A 20,411-nucleotide genomic window follows, 5' to 3' on the forward strand; every position below is an offset into this window, starting at 1 on the left:
TTACCTCTGCAGCTTCCATCAGATCTACTGTGAGCACCTGGGGTCCCACTGTTAAACACTTCAAGCTTCCTGCTTTCCCCCTTCTTTTCGCTTTGACACCACACCCACGACAAAGCTTGGCATCCAGTAGACCCTTGATGTAGGGATCGACTCTTGTGTCAACAGACTCTGAGCTCTGGCCTGGATTTCTTGTGACCTCCCAAAACAAGCAAGAGGGACAAAATGCAGCTCTTCTCGGCAAAGCCACCTGCCTTATCACACTGACTCTGGTCCCATCTTGGAAACACCATTTCACTCTCACTGGGAAACACCAGGAAGACATTTCCATGACAAAGGCAGAGCCTCCACAAGATCCCACACCTGCCAGGAGGCAGACTCCGGGACAGGCTGTGGAAGAGGCGTACCTGGCGCACAATGCTACCTGCTCGGGGGTCCGGTTACTAAAGCTGCGACGGAGACGGAGCAGCGAACTGAAGTCGGGAAGGAACCTACTCGGTCGACAAAAGCAAGAAGTGACAGCTTACAACCTGATGACGTGGAAGAAGTAGGGGAAAAGAAAGACTCTGGAAAGCAGAAATGAGAAACCAAAAACATGGCATTCGGGGGCCCCCTAACAAACAGCTCTTGCGAGTGACACATCACTCCTGCTGAGACAGGGGTGTTCACGAGGATGGCCCATCGCAGAGCAGGGGGTGATCTGGTCAGTGAGCCCCCCTCCCCCCTCCGCAGACCACGCCAGCTGTCCCTCAGAGGATGCTGATCAAAGGGATTAACGCTAGGTATCTGGAAACCCAGCTTGCCCAACGTCTGGCTGGACGACGCTCTGGGTCACCTTCAGCCATGTGGTACGAGGGCAAACACACAGTTTCTGGAGTCAGACAGGCCTGGGTTTAAATCGCAGATGGGCTGGCTTGTGGCTTCGGGAAGCTCCTATCTCCCTGAGCTCAGTACCCCACCCCCTCACCCCCGTAACACGGAGGTAAGAACATCCACTTGGCAGGGTCGCTAGGAGGCACAGAGCACACACACGCAACGTGAATACAGTACATTGGTTTACAATTTTAAAAAAAACACAGTCTTGAAGTGAGAGAGTGGCGTGGACATATATACACTACCAAATGTAAAATAGATAGCTAGTGGGGAGCAGCCTCGTAGCACAGGGAGATCAGCTCGGTGCTTTGTGACCGCCTAGAGGGGTGGGATAGGGAGGGTGGGAGGGAGACGCAAGAGAGAGGGGATATGGGGATATATGTATGCATATGGCTGATTCACTTTGTTATACAGCAGAAACTAACACACCACTGTAAAGCAACTATACTCCAATAAAGATGCTAAAAAAACAGCCTTATGATTATACAATATTTGTCAAGACAAACTAAAGAACTATATAAAATTCTGCTAGTTTAGGGAATAGTATAACTTCCCCCAGGGAGCAGATAAATAACAACTCTACCTAACCAGACCTGTGTCCATCACCACGCTCTTTGCACAACTATATCGTAATCCTCGCAATAATACTGTGGGGAAGGTAGGACAGGTGTTATGATGCCCATTTCACAGCTGAGGAAACGGAGGCTTGAGAGAGAACGGCTTGCCCCAGTATTATATCACTTGGAGTCAAGGCTGGAGCCCAAACCAAGTTCTTCTCATCCTTAACCCACTGCTCTCAGTCTAGAGGAATGTCCCTAGGCAGGTGCCTCGGGGTTTGATAAACACGTGGACAGTCACTCTATCCATCTTCTAAATTAACAAGTGCAGCCTCACTCCGTCTCCACTTCTTCCTAGAGTAGGAGCTCTTATTTGTTTAAGTCTGTCTTCATATGGCTGCCTCTCTACATTTTTGATCACATTTCTTTTCCTTCCCTGAAACAGTTCTAGCCTGGCTGGTTTTTCTCTAGGCAGGATAACCTGACTTGGACACATGAGGTTTTGCCACGATTTGGTAAATCCCTAAGTGATGTGACCCTAAAATGTTTTCTGAGATTTTCAGGGGTCTGTGGGTGCTGCCATGCGTCAACGGATGTTTCCAGAAAGAGTCAGAGTCACCCGCAAAAATCTCTGCCCGAGGCACAGCTGATAGCCCTGAGCCCCCTCATCACAGATGACTGGTCTGGGGGTCAGCTTCCCCCCACCCCCATGATCTTCTCTATACCCTGTTTTTCTATAGCCTCACAGTTACTCTTTGAAAATTTTCTCCATCAGTCTGTCCCTCCATTTCCCAGAAAAGCCACGTGGTCATCTACACGCTTGGGGATTTGACTTTGAGCTTGAGCTCCTGGAGAACGGGGTCATGCTTAATTCATCTCTATCCCCCAGCACCAGTGTCTCACATGTGGTCAGTGCAAACAGGTGTCAGCTTAACTATAACAGGTGAGGTGTGCGTGCAGGAGGGCCCTGCTCTGACTTTCCCAGGCCAGTGGGTCCCAAAGAGGACGATCACGATGATGAGGCTGTTAGAAGAGCCCGCATTACAGGAGGACACACAGCGAGGCCAGGCGGTTATGCGTGCAGAACTGTTAGGGACGCAAGAGCTATTTTCAACTAATTAAAGGCTGGCCTACACAACAGAATGCTCTTGTTCAGAACAGGACTGAAACAGAGGGAAATCAGCAGAGTTCTTGCTCTGGCTCCAGGACCATTTGTAGTGGCTAAAAATGTCCAGCAGACAAACAAGCTGCCCCCGAGGCCAGGCGTCTCCCCCATTACAAGAAAAATCATGCAGAGGCTGGGCATCCGCTCGATCAATATGCGGGGAGAGGAGGTCTTCAATTCCCCATTCCATGGCGGGGCACTGAGGTCAGCCAGCCTCTAAGCTCCTCCCACCTCTGTGATGCCATGGTTTGGTCCCAGGGGTTCTGGATAACTGAGAGTTTACTGCACACAAGGTCCAAGGGGATAGGAAATTACAGCTTTGTCGCAGATTTTCAGGCTAATATCAGCTTCTCTTCCCCTTGGGAAATAGGACGTGACATAAGGGAGTCAAGGAGGCAGTGAGCTGGGAAACCAGACCCTCATCCCGTCCCAGCTCTGGCCGTGCAACCCTGGGAGGCCATGGGGATACGCGTGCAGCCTCCTGGTGCCATGGGAGCCACCAAGTACCATACGGCTGATACTCCAGGAAGGAAGATTCAGTTTGATCTGAACCAAGAGCCACCAGCCGTGGAAGCCAGGGAGGCCACCCTCAGGGGACCAGGACGGCCTTTGGGTGCAGCCTCGGACTAGAGCTGGGGGCACCGTATTCAATTCCTGGTCCACTGGCAGCCCCAGGCCGACTCCTCTCCTCTAGAGGGTGCAGACCTGGCGGGGAGTGGCACTCTGCAGGGAGGGCGGAGAGAAAGGAGAGTGGGACAGCTCACGTTTTATAAACAGCTTGACTTATTTCCCAGTCTGTAAAACGGGCCAGAATATAGCTGCACGGAACATCGTCATCCCTGTTTCTGCCTCGCCTCAACCAGCTACTGCCTATTTTTCTCTGTCTGCTATGTTCCTACGCCCTCAGAGGTAAAGGAAAAATCTTCTTCAGGCCCATGAGACATGACTTCTTTCCAGCCTGCATAACGTTTCCCTGCTAAATCCAATACTTCAAAGGATGAGACCTGCAGATACCAAGGTGCTAGTCCCACACGTCACCTCTCCTTGGCTTCCTCTCTTGGGTCCAGCCTCATCTCCTTCCAAGCCTGGATGCTCTGCTAACTTACAGGTCAGAGCCAGGGACACGGGCCAGGTTGGCACAGAGTCCATGCAGGTGGGGCGAGATCTGCAAGTCAAGTTCTTGACTTGACCTCTCCCAACTGACAGTCAGGAGGGACCTGGCTTTGGGGCACTGTGATTTCTGGCCGTCGACACCAGGCTCAACAAGTCCATATTCAGGGCAGCCCAGGCTGGTGACAAAGACACATTCAGGACCTTTAACCTCAGCCTTTCAGAAAGCAATGTTTCCAATTCCGGCACCACCTCTTCTAGGAAGTCTTCCCTTATTCTGCTAGTAGCAACAACTCTCCATCTGTTGTCCCAACCTATCATGTTAGTACTTATATATGACAGTCCTGAAAAGCCCTCAATTCATCCTGCCTCCCACGGGTCTGTCTCCCTGCGTAACTGCTAGGTCCGTAAGGACGCAAACTCCACCCTACGTCTCGCTGTGCCTCCAGAGGTTTGCTCACTGTGAGCGTCAGTGAATGTTTACTGCATTGAGCTGAACTGCCTTTATAAATCCCAGGGAAGGATCAAGGAGGAGGCAGCAGGGCTCAGGAAATAATTCATCACAGGTTGATCAACATTTTTTCCTCTCCATTCCCTCCCCCAAACCAGCTGCAGCCAGTCCTTCCTGAGCCTGGCCTGCTGAGAAGCCTCCTAAGAATGTGGCCTCCTCCATCTCCCTCCTGGAGGGATGTGGATGCGTCCTGTTTCAGGAGGTTAGAAGTGGGGCTCAGAGACACAGAGGGATGGATCAAATCACGCAACCTCCTAGTGGCCTTTCTGGGGAATTCTGGCAAGAACAAGCACCTCTGCCTTTTATCAGGAGGAGGAAAAGCCAATTCCTGTGATGCCGAGGTCCTGGATGGGCTCTCCACGGGTGGGGCTGGAGAGGGCTGGAAGTCTAGGATGGTAGAGACGTGTAGCAAGGTGGAGGCACAGTGCCACTCTTGCTGTCCACAGATGATGCCCAAAGGCTCTTGAAATGGCATAGATACCACTGTTAGGTCATTGAGGAAGCAGGACATTTCTGAGAGGACTCCAGACCTGCCACAGGGATGGGTTTCACGCCCAGGGCCTGATCTTAGGAAGCCTCCCTTGGGAAATGGCATCCCTGAAAGAGGAGGGAACGAGGAAGAGCCATTTACCCCTCTCTAAACTGCAATCCCGACTTGACACAGTGGATGCTGCCCGTGTACGATGCCCTTGGCCCATTCCCCAGAGTCCACAGCTACACACCCCCCGAGCCCGGTGGACTTCTGGGCGCCTCTCCTCTACACGCGGTCACAGGCAGTCAGCGGCAGATGCAATTTTGCATCTCAGCTTCAGCAAAGTACGGTTAGTAGCTAAATCTAACTCGGATGTTCAAAGCCTGTTGTTTTATCTCATCCACATCAAAACCTCCCAGCTAAGAAAATCTGCCCGTGAGCAGATGTTCATTTTAGTGAAAAGACAGGGCAGGGCGCTGACTAATACAGGATCACCCCGTATTAGTCAAGCCAAAAGGCCCAGCCTCCCGGGTTCCCCAGGAAATAAAGGCCATTTCCCTCCTGGGATGTCAGGGAGGTAACCCAGGGCCGCGCAGGCAGGAATCTACTCCTCCGCCTGCAGGGACACTCATGTGGCCCCAAGGGACTAGTAGGGCCATTTCCCTCCAGCTAAAACATCATTTCCCCCACTGGCTCCAACACACACCTTGTTTCTTCCAGGGCACAAGTGCTTCGGGCTCGGAGTTCCCAGAAGATTCTTCTGTGAGGGGGGTCGCCACTGGATACCTCCCTGGGGAGCTTCCCAGGCAACTCACATACACACACACACACACACACACACACACACACACTCCACTCAGGCCTGCAGGCCCCGAGGTTTCTAGAGCAAGGGTATGACTCAGGGTGGAGAGCTCTGCTGGCCTGGGAGCGCCATCAGCAATCTCACAGTGCAGCCTGCTGGCCCGGATGCCCATGCAGCTGGGGGGGGAGGGGCACGGGGTGCAGGGAAGGGGCATCTTTTTTTTTTTTTTTGCGGTACGCGGGCCTTTCACTGCTGTGGCCTCTCCCATTGAGGAGCACAGGCTCCGGACGCGCAGGCTCAGCGGCCATGGCTCACGGGCCCAGCCGCTCTGCGGCATGTGGGATCTTCCCAGATCGGGGCACGAACCCGCGTCCCCTGCATCGGCAGGCGGACTCTCAACCACTGCGCCACCAGGGAAGCCCCGGGAAGGGGCATCTTGCTCCCCCTCTGTCCACTTTACACACCTGGGAAAGGAGCCTCGAACCCTAAATCTCAAGTTTAGGCTTGAAGGGTTGCGGAAGGGGGAGGGTAGCTTTACATGCCAACGGATCTCCCACCCTGCTGGGCTCTCAGCTGCTCCGTGCTTTCGAATGTTCCAAACCGTGGGCACCGGGAGAGAAGCAGCGCTCAGTGCTGCCAATGAGGAGCTGGGGGCCCAAGGCGACGGGCGGGAAACACCTCGGCTGGCCCTTTGCAGGGCTTACCTTCAACTTGGACCCCCCTGCCTCTGTGGATGCTTCAGCACTGACCACATGGGTGCAGTTCCTACGTGAGCACCAAGAGGGCGCAGTTCACAGGCATGAGCCGCGATGGAACCACAGGGTCAGGGTGGCCTCAGGCTGGGCCCTGTGGGCCACTAGGTCCCGACAGGTGAAGGCAGGAAGGATGGAGAAGAAGCGGCAGCAGAGGGAAGTGGCGCTGAAGACACACCCACAGGAGCTGGGGTCAGACCGGGGACTGGCAGATGGCGGAGAGGAAGGAGGTGACGTGGACACACGAGCTTAGGGGGAGCCGGCTGAGTGCGGGGAGACCCACACCCGCCACCCCAGTTTCCTCTCCAGCTGCCTGCTCTTGGCTTCCCTGCCTCTGCTACCCACCTATGCCCCCAACGCCTCTGTCCCTTCCCTCTCTCCCCACTACAGTCCCCTCCTCTCTCTCCAGCAGAGTAAGTTCCTCACCCCTCTGGGTAGGTCACAGTCCCCCACTACAGCCCCCATACTACCTGTGTCCCATCCCCTCCCCTCCAGCCAGCGTCTGAAAGATGCCCGAGGCTCCAGGCGCGTCCGAGCCCCACATCCAGGCCTCTGGCACTGTGCAGCAGGTGAGGAAGCGGCAGTGGGCAGCCCCCAGCCCCACAGCACACTGCACCCGTCTGGACAGCTTTGGGCTCTGCGTCCTCGGGAACCGCCAGACCCCAGAGCCAGGATCTGCTCCAAAGGCACCTCTTCCCCCGCAGGTGAGGCTGCTCCGGTGGCTGAAACGGAGGGCACGCTGGAGCCGTCGCCCACTTAGCTGGCGGCCGGTCACCCGAAGTCTCCGGAGGAAAACGTGGGGCTCTCCGGGAGGGAGAATTTTTATTTTCTGGCATCGTATTTTTTCAAAAGGAGTGAATAGTTGGATAAAACAGGCGACAGCGTGGGTGGCCACCAGAGAGGCAGAGAGGATGATCAAAGCCCACCAGGCACGGAGGAAGCAGCCCTGGTGTGGCCCAGAGAACAGTCTAGGTGGCCGCACCTCACAAAAGGCCGCCAGGGGACGGGAGGTGCAGGGTGAGGGGGCCTCGGTCACCGGCATTTGTGGCCCCGCTCCCCGACCCCAGCCCCTCGGCTAACGGTCTTCAGCTGGAACAAACACCTGCTGTCCAACTGAGCTCCCAGTTCCCTGGGAGGGCCGCCCCATCTCTGCGTGGGAGGTGAGCCTGCCCAAACTGTGACTCCCAGCCTGCTGTCTTCTTCCAAGAAGAAGCTGGAATCCCTCCCTCTGGACTCGATCCTTCTGGCGGCCACCCCTCTCGCCGTCCCAGCCCAGGGCGAGCAGCCCGGAACACTCTCTGAGTTTGCTGGCTGATGAATTAGCTCATTAAAGTGAGCCACAGGTGACTGAGTGGCAGCGAGTCCACTATGTCAGGCACAGGGCCGAGGGTCCCCATAGTTTCCAAATAAGCGTGCTCTATCAAATTTCCCCCGTAGAGCCCTAGCTCAGGCTCCCAGTTTCGGAAAACCAGGATGCCGAAGACCAAAGAGGGGACGCGACTTGACCAGAGCAACAATCGCCCCTAGTGGCCAAGCCTGGGCAAGACCCCAGTCTCCAGACCCCACTCAGCCCAGTGGTCCCCCACTGCACAGGGGTCCTCCCAACATGCCAGCTGGGAAAGAGGTGGGGTTTCAACAGCCCATGGAGTTCCTAGAGCCCTGAACCCACTTGAGGCCAATCAGACCTACTGCCTTCTAGAATGTTCTTTCAAAAAGCTTTTCACCCATGTTCTGTAGAAACTGGGGAAATTCCCAAGGCAATAGGGCACCATTTTAGGAGCAGCGCTGAAGGGAGAGGTTTAGGACCCAGTTCTCTTCTCCCTTCCAATTTTCTGGAGAAGCCATAAAAAGCCTGCATTTCCACGCAGACCAGCTGGCTTAGCCCTTATACAATGTGCCGGGTCTTCCCTTCTCTTGGTCAATACTGTGGCTACTTGGGAATGACCCAAGGATCTGCTTCACCCACGTTCTTCTCTAGGCAAATTTGAGGGACAATAATAAAAGAGAGAACTCTACTCACTCCTCTCCCCACAAGAGCAGGCAGGGAGAGACCACAGTGCTGAAGACCCCAAGAGGCAAGTCACGGAACATCCGTCTACATTACCTGCTGCCCCACAGCTGCCACTGCCCTCCCCCACCCAGGAGCTGGCTCCCCACCTGTAGGACACAGAGCAGGGGCGTCACAGCCTAGAACAGCCAAGCCCTCTGCTCGGCCAACACATTTCCAGGAGCCAAGACAGTTGGCAGAGACCTTTTGGGTCCTCCCAAGAGTCCCCTCCCACATCTTACCTGATGAGGTCAATAGGCTGAAACTTATAAAACACCCCATAGCGTGCCCATTCTTGATACAGCAGCTAAACAAAAAAACACAGGGAACCAGATTAGAGGTACAGCAGACAACTATTCACCTTTCATTATTCAGCTTTAGCAAGTCAACATTTGACACACACCCCTCCCCACCAAAGCCATCCTGGCAAGTCAAAATTGAATCCCCAAAGCCCAGCTTCCAGGAGAATTCCCATGAGATATCCACAGGGAGACTCCAAAGGCAGGAGGCTGTAGAAGCTGACTTGTCCTCCCCCAATAATAAAGGTGATCTTCATCACACTCTGGGTGTGCTGCACCTACCAAGCAAAACCCCTCGCTCTTCACTCCCTCGCCTTGCTGAGTCCAGCCAGATGAGCCCTGGCGTTCATTTATTCACTCGTTTAATAAGTACTGACTGAATATCCACCTTGTGCCAGGCCCTGTCCAGACACTGGATAAAGCAGTAAACCAGACAAAGTCACTGCCATCATGGGGCTTATTACCCCTTGTGTGCAGAGACAAATATTAACTTATAAATGTCACGGAGAAAAATAAATCAAGGTAGGGAGTAGAATATGAAGAGGGGGGTAGGGTGCTATTTTAGACAGGATGACAAGGGAACACTATTTACAAGAGCCAAGACACGGAGACAACCTAAATGTCCATCGATGGAGGAATGGATAAAGAAGATGTGGTGCATATATACAGTGGAACATTACTCAGCCATAAAAAAGAACAAAATAATGCCATTTTGCAGGGACATGGATGGACCTAGAGATTGTCACACTGAGTGAAGTAGGTCAGACAGAGAAAGACAAATACCATATGATATCACTCATATGTGGAATCTAAAAAAATGGTACAAAAGAACTCATTGACAAAACAGAAATAGAGTCACAGATGTAGAAAGCAAACTTACGGTTACCAAGGGGGAAGGTGGGGAGGGATAAGCTGGGAGGTTGGGATTGACAAATACACACTACTATATATAAAATAGATGACTAATAAGGACCTACAGTATAGCACAGGGAACTCTACTCAATACTCCGTAATGACCTGTACGGGAAAAGAAGCTAAAAAAGAGTGGATATGTGTATATGTATAACAGATTCACTTTGCTGTACACCTGAAACTAACACAACATTGTAAATCAACTATACTCCAATAAATTTTTTTAAAAGATAAAAAATAAAATAACAAAATAATTTAAAAGATAAAGTAATTATTGATAGGTATTAAAAAAAAAAAGAAAAGGATGGCAAGGGAGGGCCTCTCTGAGGAGGTGACATTTGGGCTGAGACCTGAAGGAAGTAGCTATGTTGCAGCTAGAAGAACACTCCTTCTGTGCCAAGGCCTAGAGGAAAGGGCACGTCCTAGGATGAAGAGGGAAGCCGGAAGGCTGGCGCTGAGCAAGGGGAGAATCTTGGGACATAACCCCAGTTAGAAAGGACTCGGGGGGGGGGGGGGCTTCCCTGGTGGCGCAGTGGTTGAGAGTCCGCCTGCCGATGCAGGGGACACGGGTTCGTGCCCCGGTCCGGGAAGATCCCACATGCCGCAGAGCGGCTGGGCCCGTGAGCCATGGCCGCTGAGCCTGTGCGTCCGGAGCCTGTGCTCTGCAACAGGAGAGGCCACAGCAGTGAGAGGCCCGCGTACCGCAAAATAAAAGAAAAAGTCTGGAGTTCAAAGGAGAGTCCAGAGTCAGAGAAGACATGATTTGTAAAGTCATCAAGTTACGGATGCAACTGTCAAAGAGAGAGGTAGAGAAGAGGCGTGACGCCAGGGCCCTGGGTGCTCCACCGTTCAGAGGTCAAGGGGATGATGAAGAGCAGCAGAAGCGCCAGAGGAACAATGGTGACACGGCACCGAACTAGAAGTGGGTGGTCTCCTGGAGGCCAAGGGACCATGGGATCCCAAGGGAAGAAGGTGAGCATCTGGGTCAAATACGGCTGATGGGTCGGGCTGGAGGAGAACCAAGAAGTGACCTTGGACCCAGTGACCCATGGTTGACCTTGACAAGAGTGGTTCCAGACGGGCCAGATGGACACAGCAGAGGAGATCACCAGGCAACCCCTGCAAGAGCTGGAGCTCCAGGGCTCCAAACCTGGAAGGTGATGCAACGATGCCTGCACACCGCCCACGTGGCTCTGCCAGGCCAGCTCGCACAGCTCTGCAGGGGAGGGAGGGTGCTGTAGACCCTTCCCTGTCTCTACAAATGTTTAATCACACAGTTCGAGACCAGGTGGATCGGGCTAAGCCCCGGGTTACAGGGTCCTGGGACAGACCAGCAGTCAACAGGGATGAGCCTGTGTGCGTCAAGTGCAAGAGGACAACCAGGGTAACCTGCAACAGTCCCTTTAAACCTGCAGAGTCTAGAACTTTCTAATGAGCTCCTAGCAAACACACTCTCTCCCTCAGAGTTATGCCATGTCCTCTTCACCTACCGGCCAAGCCTGCGAACAGAGCCAGGAGGCTCTGCAGCTCCTTCTCACAGAGCCTTATTTCGGAGGCCTCAGATGTAATTCCAAGCACGTGGGTCTGACCCCAAACCTTTAGGGCAGGAAGCAACAAGGGGACCACACCATCTGATGGATCAGAGCATACAGGAGGCCAGGTCGGCTTCCTAGGGTCACATCGGTCAGTTGGCTTAAGTATTTCATGGGACTAATAAAGAACTCAACTGTTAAAACCATCTGCGATGCCAGAGAACGGCAAGATGCACGAGACTCGGGGCCCTCCCTGAGGCCACAAGCTCCTCAGAGAGCAGCCGGACCTGGGACAGACAGAAGGACGCCAGCTGTAGCCGGCTCAGAGGCATTGATGGGACAGGGTGGACCAGGATGGGAGAGGATGGAATTCTACCTCCGGATCCTGCAATGACCTGTTGGGTTTTTTGGCAGGTCACTTCCCCATTAGTAAAATGGGAGTTGTGCAGGATGGGAAAACTAGTCCTCAAGTGAAACCAAGAAGAAAAGTACCTTTCCCGTCAGAAAGACAAGACTGACTTTTTAACTGCCCACTAGAGGAGATAATCACCTGCAAAAGCTGGAAAATTCAGGACCAAGGGTTTAGAAACCGCTAAAGCTTCTAAAGTTTAAGACGAGTATCTTCCAGGTCGTGCTTCGGGTTCCCTGTAAGTGGGCAGGGAAGCCACGGGGAGCTGGGGGGACTCAGTCAGCCCCTGGAAGATGGTGACAGTCCCTCCCCTGGGATGCCTGAGAAAAGCAGGTAAGTCTGGCAGACGTGGAATGAGGTGGCTGCTGGCAGTGGGAGGGGCCCATCCACACCCTCGCAGCCCAGCTCTCTAGAAAGGCAAGAAACCCCTGCTCTCCAGAGGGAGGGAGCCTCTCGTGAATTACCCTCTGGGAGGGGGCTGAGTCATCGAGACTGCAGGCCGCACTAGGCGAGCTGCGGGGAAGGAGATGGCTCTCCGCCTACGAGGCACATCCCCCGAACAGCCACAAATCGCAGGGAAGAAGGAGGCGAACCCCAGGTACGGGCAGGATGGGCGGATCACCCCTAAAGGCCCCCAGGGGGCGATCTCCCATCAGTTCTCAACCCTTCTCCACCTCCTCCAGCACCAACTTCAAGGGTTCTCCCTTGCACCCAACCAAAATCCTTCCCGCAGCCCTCTGGAAGAACACTAGACTCTTACAATGTAACACATACAAATAAATGTGCTGCACATATACAGAGATTTCGGCTGGTTCTTTCAAGATACCTTTTAGGTCCCACCCATATGCCTCTGAAGCGCTAGGAAGGAAGCCAGCACGGCAGTGAGAGGTCCCCTTGCCATACATGAAAGACCGTGTCCACCTGGTGGTGGCACTGGCTGGAAGTTGGACACCAGGGTTTTAGTCCTGACGGGACAATCATCTCATGGACGTCGGAACCGGTCTCCTTGCCGTGCTGGGTATCCGCTTCCCAAGCCAAATGGACAGAAAAAAGCTTTCACTCTCACTCCTGGTTTCTCTTATTTCCCATCACAGCAAACGTTATTTCCCTAACCACGACCCCGGCAGAGGAAAACAAGGAGGCCAGGACTGGCTGGCAAACCCAAGGAAAAGCCACAAGGAATGGGTTGCTTGTCTTCCAAAGACACTTGTCCACCTTCACCGAGCCACCACCAAGATGCAGCTCTGTCCTGGCTGGCCTCTCTCTGCCTGCCAGATTCTACCCATTCCATCCTTTGGGGTGTGCACTGGGAGGAGGCAGCACTGCCTAAGCGAAACAATTCCTGGGAGGGAAACGTTTTGTTAAAAGGTTTTATTGTTAACGATAATATAATATCGTTCCAGGCAAAGGTACATATATTTTGGATGGTCTACAATTTGCTTCTCTCTGCCTCTGTGCAGGTAACCGGGGGCTGGCTGAGTTTTCCCAGGAGTACTGTGTGCTCCTGATCTCTGGAATGTTCCTGTAAAGTGTTCTACCTTGAGGGGCTGAGGGTTACCACCCACCCAGCAGGGGGTCACTTAGGTGGGCAGTAGGTGGTGATCGCTCTTTAAAGGGGAGTAATGTGACAAGAAAAAGTAGGAGGACAGAAAATGGCTGGGGCCAGGGAGGTGAGATGTGGGGAGAAAGGCTTCCTCCTTTTCCTTTAAATCTGATCCGGGACTTTTCAGGAAATTAAACACCACTGAGACTATTAGCATCAGATAGAAAACAGATGAGGTTAAAAGATGGAAAAACTACAGCAGATTCCCTGGGCAGGCAGAGCAGGGGACATATGTAAGCAATCACAGCAGTATTTCTGGAAAAGACCTTTTTATGTTTTTAACACTTCATAACAGGGACTAATAGGCTGGATAAAAAGAAGGTTGCTCAAAAGCAACTTGGGGGATGAATGATTTTCCAGACAGCAGAGTGGGGGTGGGGAGAGGGGGTACACGGGCTCCTATTCCTCATTCCGCCCACCCTCGCCCATCCTCGCCCACCCTCGTCTGTTCACCAGAGTCGCTGAAGGCTGGGGGACCTGGGTGGGAGGATGGCAGGAGGGCGATGGCCAGGCGGGCAGCCCCCACTAAAGAGGCTGGGTGATGCTCAGAGCATCGTGCCGTGGTGGGAAGGGTGGTACCCATGCTCCTACAGTACCAGGAAACAGAAGAAACAGGATCTAGATGGAGGGCTGGGGACAAGAGCTGTCCAGGCAGGAGCTGTGACCGGCATAGGGGGGATCCTCCAAAGGGACCCTTTTCCCTCCCTTAAATATAACCTATTTCTAGCCGCCCGGAATATGCAGGTTTCTCATCTATCATTTGGGAATGGCTGTGCCCTACCTGTCTGCCTCGACAGAGAGGATAAGAGTAACTTAAGGGCGACCCTCCCCAAACAAGCCATAACGGCATGGATACTGGTGTATTTTTAGCAGGAACACTAGATTTGAGGGTCAGAGGGGCACTAGCCCCTTCTCTGTTTATGGTAGCAGTGTCATCATGGGCAAGGTGCACCATCGTTCTGTGCCTCAGTTTCCCCATCTATCAATGAAGGGATCTGGATGCTCAGTGTTTCTCAGCCAAAGCTCTCTTGTCATCAGGGGCAGGGATACTGCCTCTGTGTGTGACTGTGGGATGTATTTCAGGATGGTTGGCATCACTGGTCCACCAGGCACTAAATGTCAACAGCACCCCCATACACAGTCACGTCAACGACCAGAAATGCCCTCACATTTCCAAACGCCTGGGGACAGCGAGCTGTGGAAGAACAGCTGGGAATAGATAAGCAGTAAACAGAACACGCAGGACACGTCTACGCAGCCCCCCACCCCCGCGTGGTCCTCGAGCGCAGCATCAGGCTGGCTTACCTTTCTGTCATTCACGTCACCCCCTGGACTATCATATTCACCCTGTAGGAGGAGAAAGCCAACGGAATGATCAAAAACAGAGACAGGGTTTTCTTTGAAATTTTCTAACGTTATCCCTTTCTTTCATTCCCATTTAAGGAAGGTGAAGAGCATGACACGTAAGGAGACACCGGTCTACTTCCTTGGTCACCAGCACCTGCTGTGTTTCCTGTGGGCAGCTTCTCACCCAGGGTAGCTCCCCTTACAGGCCTCAGAGACCCCCCTGCACCTCCTCACAGCAAATGCAACAGCAGAGCCCGACCTGGAAACGGACTAGCACATCAGGAAAACACCCCTGCGCCCTGGCCATACCCGGCAGAACCTCAATTCGCGTGTGCTCACAGCAAGGATGCTGGCGAGGAGAAAAGGTCACCTGGGAAATTCCTGCGGGCACTCAGGGGTCCCCACCCCTGGGGTCTCATTTGGTACCGCTGCGGGGTAGATGCTAAAGCGACCGATGGGGTGGACAGGGCAGCCTGGGGACACCGAGTTCACGGGCCAGTTCAGTTCCTCACGAATCATCTTGAAGAATATCACTGCATGATGTCATAGGATGTTTATAACATTCCTCGCAGCCAAGAAAAGCGTTAATTACAGTCTCTCTGTTTTCTTAACCAAACAACAGTATGAGGGATTTTGAGAGACATCCTTAAAATATGTCAAGATAGAAAAAAGATCTGACACTTAATACATCCTCGCACAGAACGAGGAATTTCACTTCCATACAAAGCTATCACGTATAAAATATCACTTTCAGTCATTTGAGGGCCTGACGGTCCAGCCTGCGTTATTATCCAGGTCTGGAACTTGCGCTCCCCCCTATCCACCCACCTTCCCCATCTCCCTTTAACCCTCCACACGCCGTTATCTGTCTTCTCACACCTTCCCCCAAAATCAAGGCAGGGAGTGCGGGGAAGCCCAGACAAAAACCAGTTCGTTCTGCCATCGGGGAAATAACGGAAACAGTTTGAGACAACCGGCAAAAATCAACTGGGGATTATTTTCATTCACAAGTGGTCCGGAGCCAGCCCAGGCGGTTCAGCGTCGTCATTCCCTCCTGCCTCCCCGCCCGTATATCCACCACCATGTCGCCTGCAGTGTTCACCCTGCTGACTGATGGAGGCGGTACTCACGTCGTGCAGGGGGTAGGCAGCCTCGTAGATATTATTTGCTATCAGAGAATTAATACCTGCAGAAGAAGGAAGATGAAAACGGTAACTGTAGGGCAGGGGTTTCTCAACTTGACCTTGGTCTTCTGATAAATACTAATTCCCCCAGCCCCACCACTCAGCTGCGAACCCCTACCCCTCCAGTTCCTCCCGGTCGAGAAGTTCCTTTCGGGCCTGACTTCTCAGCATAAGAACAGTACTTTTTCATTTCCCAAATGCAAAGTTATGATTAAATAGCAGATACGCTCTCTCAAACGTCACGTCTGTCCTGTCCTCGTACACTCAGATCCCTCTGGTCCCGGAACCCTCACCACCACCGCCTCCATGGCCACAGCCGTGCGCTGAGAGTATCTGTGTTCAGTGACCGGCACAGGAATGACCACAGGGATTATAATCAATAAACATTGTCCGTCAGAGCATCCCACCGCACTTCATCTGAACTCACTTCCGGCCCCTCCCTGTTCCTTCACAAGGCAGCGTGCATTATGGTCCACGACTGACCTGCCTGGACCATTAGATCCCTAGGGCAGTGTGACCTGGGGAACCCCAGGTGTCCCCATGACCCTTTCAGGGGGTTCATAAGGTCAGACTATTTTTATAGTAGTACTAAGACACTGTTTGCTTCTATACTCCTATTCTCTCACGAGTCTACAGTGGAGTTTTGTGACCTGTGATGACATCATCCCCGGACAGCTAATGGAATGTGGGCTTGCGTATCCTTGTACTTTAAACTTTTCTCAATTTTAACTTCAAATATAACAAATATTGATCAATATAACGCACCTAGATGAAAGCCCTGTAGGCGCTCTCGATAATTTTTAAAAGTGTAAAGAGGTCCTGAGACCACAAAGTCGGAACACCGCGTAACAGGGGATCCATTTTTTTTTAATCCCGACAGTATTCCACAGCACTGGGCACACACAGCAGACCCTACTTAATAGATGTTACGTGAAGGAGTGGCTCCATCCCTGTAACTCCAATATACTCACCACAGAGAAGCTCCTGTTCAGCACAGAGCCACTACTATTCCCTCATTTCATTCATGTTTGGATTCAGAGACTATAGCATGCCCTGTATGTTCTGTCACTCCGGACAGTCTGCCCTGGGTTGCTGGCTCCCAGATGGAAGGGATCATATCTCATCAGCTCGAGGACCCTGCCTGCGGGGATGCACATTCAGTGGGGGGCAGGGGGGCGGCAGGGGGCGGGGTCTCTGATACACAATGATTTCCCTCATCTCAAGCACGCTTTCTGCCCTGAACCATTCTTTCCGGAGACGCTGTAGACAGTAGTGTGAAGAGGAGAAATTCGATTTTGGACGGAAACACCCATGACATCCAAATGCTAAGTAATCTGCATTTGCAAACGAGCCTGGAGAGACAGGCCAGGCTGCGTGACAAAGCTAGATGACAGCGACTCGTGAAAACTCATGGTTTTCCACCTCCCGCACCCAGTCAGTGCCCCATCGCGTGCCCGGAGCCTCAGAGGTTCTCAAACAATCCTCCTCCCTCCATCAGCCTCCGCTTCCTCAAACCATGGCCCCTATTCCCCTGGGATGCCAGAACGGCTGGCCAGGGGCCCACGGGGGAGCAGAGGCCCTCAGGAGGCTGCAGGGGCGCCTGGCAGAAGCGGCCACTCTTCCAGTGAGTTGAGAGCTGAGATTTCAGGGCTGCGGCCTCACCCAAGGGCCAGTCCTTTCCTGATTTTACGTCTCCTCCTCGGCATGCACAGAAAACATCAGAAATAACTGGGTGGAGGGGGCGGAGATGGGGGATGGAGGGTGGGTATAGGGAGTTAAGGGTTGGGGAGAGGCGCCCCGGGGCTGAAGGAGCTGCAGACTCGTCTTCCTCCGAGGACTACAATTTCACTCTGAGCATCATTAATCAGTTCAAGAGCCATAACCACAGCAATGTGAAGCCACCCTACAATCATCAAGGGGAGGGATCCCAAGCCGGGAGGGGCCGGGGGGTGGTTCAAAGCTGTCGACATGGATACAGGCTGGAGCATCACAGGCGGGCAGGGCTCCAGCCAGACCGCACCCCACGCCCTACCCAACCCAATCCCTGCACCCATACCCACCCCCTGGTTGCCAAGGCGGCAGCATATACCCTGAAGACAGTCGCCAAACTGCGTGGAAAAGTTCAGCAGGTGTGGAGCTCCCCTGCTAATTCTCAGCTTTGCTTAGAGTAGCCCAGCGTCTGACAGCGCTGGGCCGACGACCTGAACTCCTGGGTCTTGCCACCAGAGCTTCAAAAAAGATCTCGAATCATCGGAGGTCTAAAGCTATGCACCCTACGTCTCATCTGAAATAAAGTTCCTTGGCACTGAATGTCAGTTTCACTTCTAGAATGTTGTCCATGCCTTGTTTGCTGCCCTCCAAAGGCCTGCAAGGTACCTGAGGCAGGGAGCACGCCCCTCTCACTGGAGTCTCCCAGGGCTCCCGCCTCACTGCTGGGTACACAGAAGGGATAACGGTTGTTACCCAAAAGAGTAAGCAGCCCTATGGCGAAAGTGATCGCAGCATCTCTTCCCATGTATCACGGGCATCTACTTACCCGCTACTCCAGTTTTCTTTGGCAACCCATGCTGGTGAAGGAAACTTAAACTCTGGTTGACTAGTCTGCTTCGTAAGAGAGGAACCAAGACGACTCAGGTCATCAAACCTGAACTGTCCTAAACCAGATAGCCAGAGCTTCAAGATGCTGTCATTGACTGTGTCTCTGCCCCATGGCTGTGTACCTCCCCCTCTTCAGGTGGTATCTTATGGGCCATTCCGTCAGTGGCTGCTGGGCAGAGGGAGTGGATGGTACACGAAAGGAAGAGGAATGGGGAGGGGGAGAGGCAAGCTGAAAAGTCACTGTTTATCTACAACTTCACCCAAGAATGGGAACTGCTTTGGCCTCTCAGCCACAGACTTCAGACACCAAGATTCTACCCCTAAACAAGCATGGAAATCAGTCTGAAAGAAGAAAATAAACTTTAAAAAAAAAAAAAAAAAGAGTCTCTGCTTTGAAAATTGAAATTCTGAATTTTTCCTTTCTTTTCCGCAAAAAGGGCTAATTGGTTCCATCATGCATCCTCCATCTGGCCATAACGGCAAAGCTTTCTTCTTCAGGATGACTTCCAAAGTCCTTCCTCTCTGCTCTAGACCCAGGGAGAGAGATCTGAGACCCAATCTTTTGTCCTCCTACTCCTAGAAGGGGAGCCAGCCAGAAAGAGAAAGCACTGAGAACATTTTCCTTCCCCTCTCGCCCCAAAGAGAAGCAGTGCCTCGGCCCAACCGAAGCATGGCCCACCGAGGACTTCTTTACTGATCCCCAAAGTCCCTTCAGGTCACCGGGTACTTCACACCTGTTGCTTAGAACCACAATTCCCCAGGGAAAAGGCTCACATTTTCTCTCTGCCCAGCACTGGCCACAGCTCTGCTGATTCTGCCAAGCCCAGCAACACTGGGCCTCTGCAAATCCGGGGTCAGGGTCAAGGACCAGAGCAGGGTGGGCTCAGGCCCTGGGACTGGTACCTGAAAACACCCTCAGAATATAAAACCTAAGGCTTCGCATTTAGCTTGCAAGACATCTCTGGTTTCCTGGACACAAAGGCTGACCCAAAGCACAGTTTCTGGTCCGCCTCCCAAGGTGAGAATCTCATGAAATCTACAAGTGCCACCGAGTGATAGGGACTGCAGCTCTGCCCCTCCAGGCCAAACACCAGGACAGGTACCTAGAGAGATGATGCTCAACTCCTGAAAACTCATTTGGTTTTGATTCCCCCCAGAACAGGGCCCAGTCTGCGTTCTGCTTTCATCCCTGTATTCCAGCCGGACGTAAATCTAAACCAGAGCCCCCCAGACAGTGCACTGAACAGAGACTATATTTACCCATCACCAAGTTGTCTTGACATGTGCTTAATTACTTAAATGCCTTTAATCCCAAGCCTTTTCTTCTAACAAAATATAAACCAGTTCAGCTGGATGAATGATAAACCAGATGTTTACACCACACAACATGGTCTGGCTTCGGTCAAAATAACTAAGACATCGTCTCCTGAGTAGGGAGGGGAGATGCCCAAAGCATACATTGGTTTAAAGGCTCTGACACCGAAATATCTATGAAAATGTAGCTCCATCAAGCTGTAATTTTCTGTCCATGAGAAGGCAACAACTTTCATATGAAGGAACAGGAGAGGTGTCAGTCAAGGAAGCTTGGGCTTCTTTCCAAGGTAAAGCGCACTTGAAAGGCATTCCAGAACGGGGTGAACTGGCACAGTCCTGAACCCGACCGCTGACCTGACGTTATGTTGATTAGGAGGCACCATCGGGCTGGGCCAAGCTCGTGATGACTCACAGACTACCACCACCCTGTGGATCCCAAACTCACAAGTACTTCCAGGCTCTGGACATGGTGTGTGTATCAGCCCACCATCCCTCACTGCCCAGGTAAATAAAAGGCAAAGGGCAAGCTGGCTCTTGGGGAGGTTACAGAAGAAACCCCCCAAATTAAAAGTTAGACAGTCACCAAATGCCGATCCTTTTTCAAGGTCAGCTCCCCTTTCTTTGCCGCCTTCTGCTAATTTTTATCCTGCTGCCCCTCCTTTCACCAAAGAAGAAAAAAGGTAAAGAAAAGAAAAAATGGCGACAGGAAGTCCAAGAGACCCTACTGCTGGCTAGGACACTGAAAGGGACCAAATGGCGAACGTCCGTATAGCAAATGTTAGAAAGACCACAGCAAAGATTAAGTCCTTCACAGAGCAGACTTGGTTTCGTTCGAGGACTTCGGGGAAGCGACATTCAGATGCCCAGAAGGCCAGCACGTGGACTACCCTTCCCACTCCCAAACGCAGGCAGGGCAAGAAGCCTGTG

The 20,411-nt window shown here is 52.6% G+C and overlaps 1 protein-coding gene across 1 annotated transcript in view; it reads right to left on the minus strand.

Annotated features, from left to right (window-relative positions):
• The window catches only part of ANO2 (anoctamin 2), a 313,668-nt gene that overhangs the window by 207,096 nt on the left and 86,161 nt on the right, over window positions 1-20,411 (minus strand). Inside the window, exons 8-10 of the mRNA XM_029205263.1 lie at window positions 15,519-15,574; window positions 14,347-14,388; window positions 8,529-8,593 (exon numbers count right to left, since the gene is read on the minus strand). Of these exons, the coding sequence (XP_029061096.1) occupies window positions 8,529-8,593; window positions 14,347-14,388; window positions 15,519-15,574 (163 nt within the window). The remainder of the gene's footprint in view (window positions 1-8,528; window positions 8,594-14,346; window positions 14,389-15,518; window positions 15,575-20,411) is intronic.

Source organism: Monodon monoceros, unplaced genomic scaffold, assembly GCF_005190385.1.
Source record: "Monodon monoceros isolate NGI ecotype Baffin Bay Population unplaced genomic scaffold, NGI_Narwhal_1 Super_Scaffold_6, whole genome shotgun sequence".
Lineage (NCBI taxonomy): Eukaryota > Metazoa > Chordata > Mammalia > Artiodactyla > Monodontidae > Monodon > Monodon monoceros.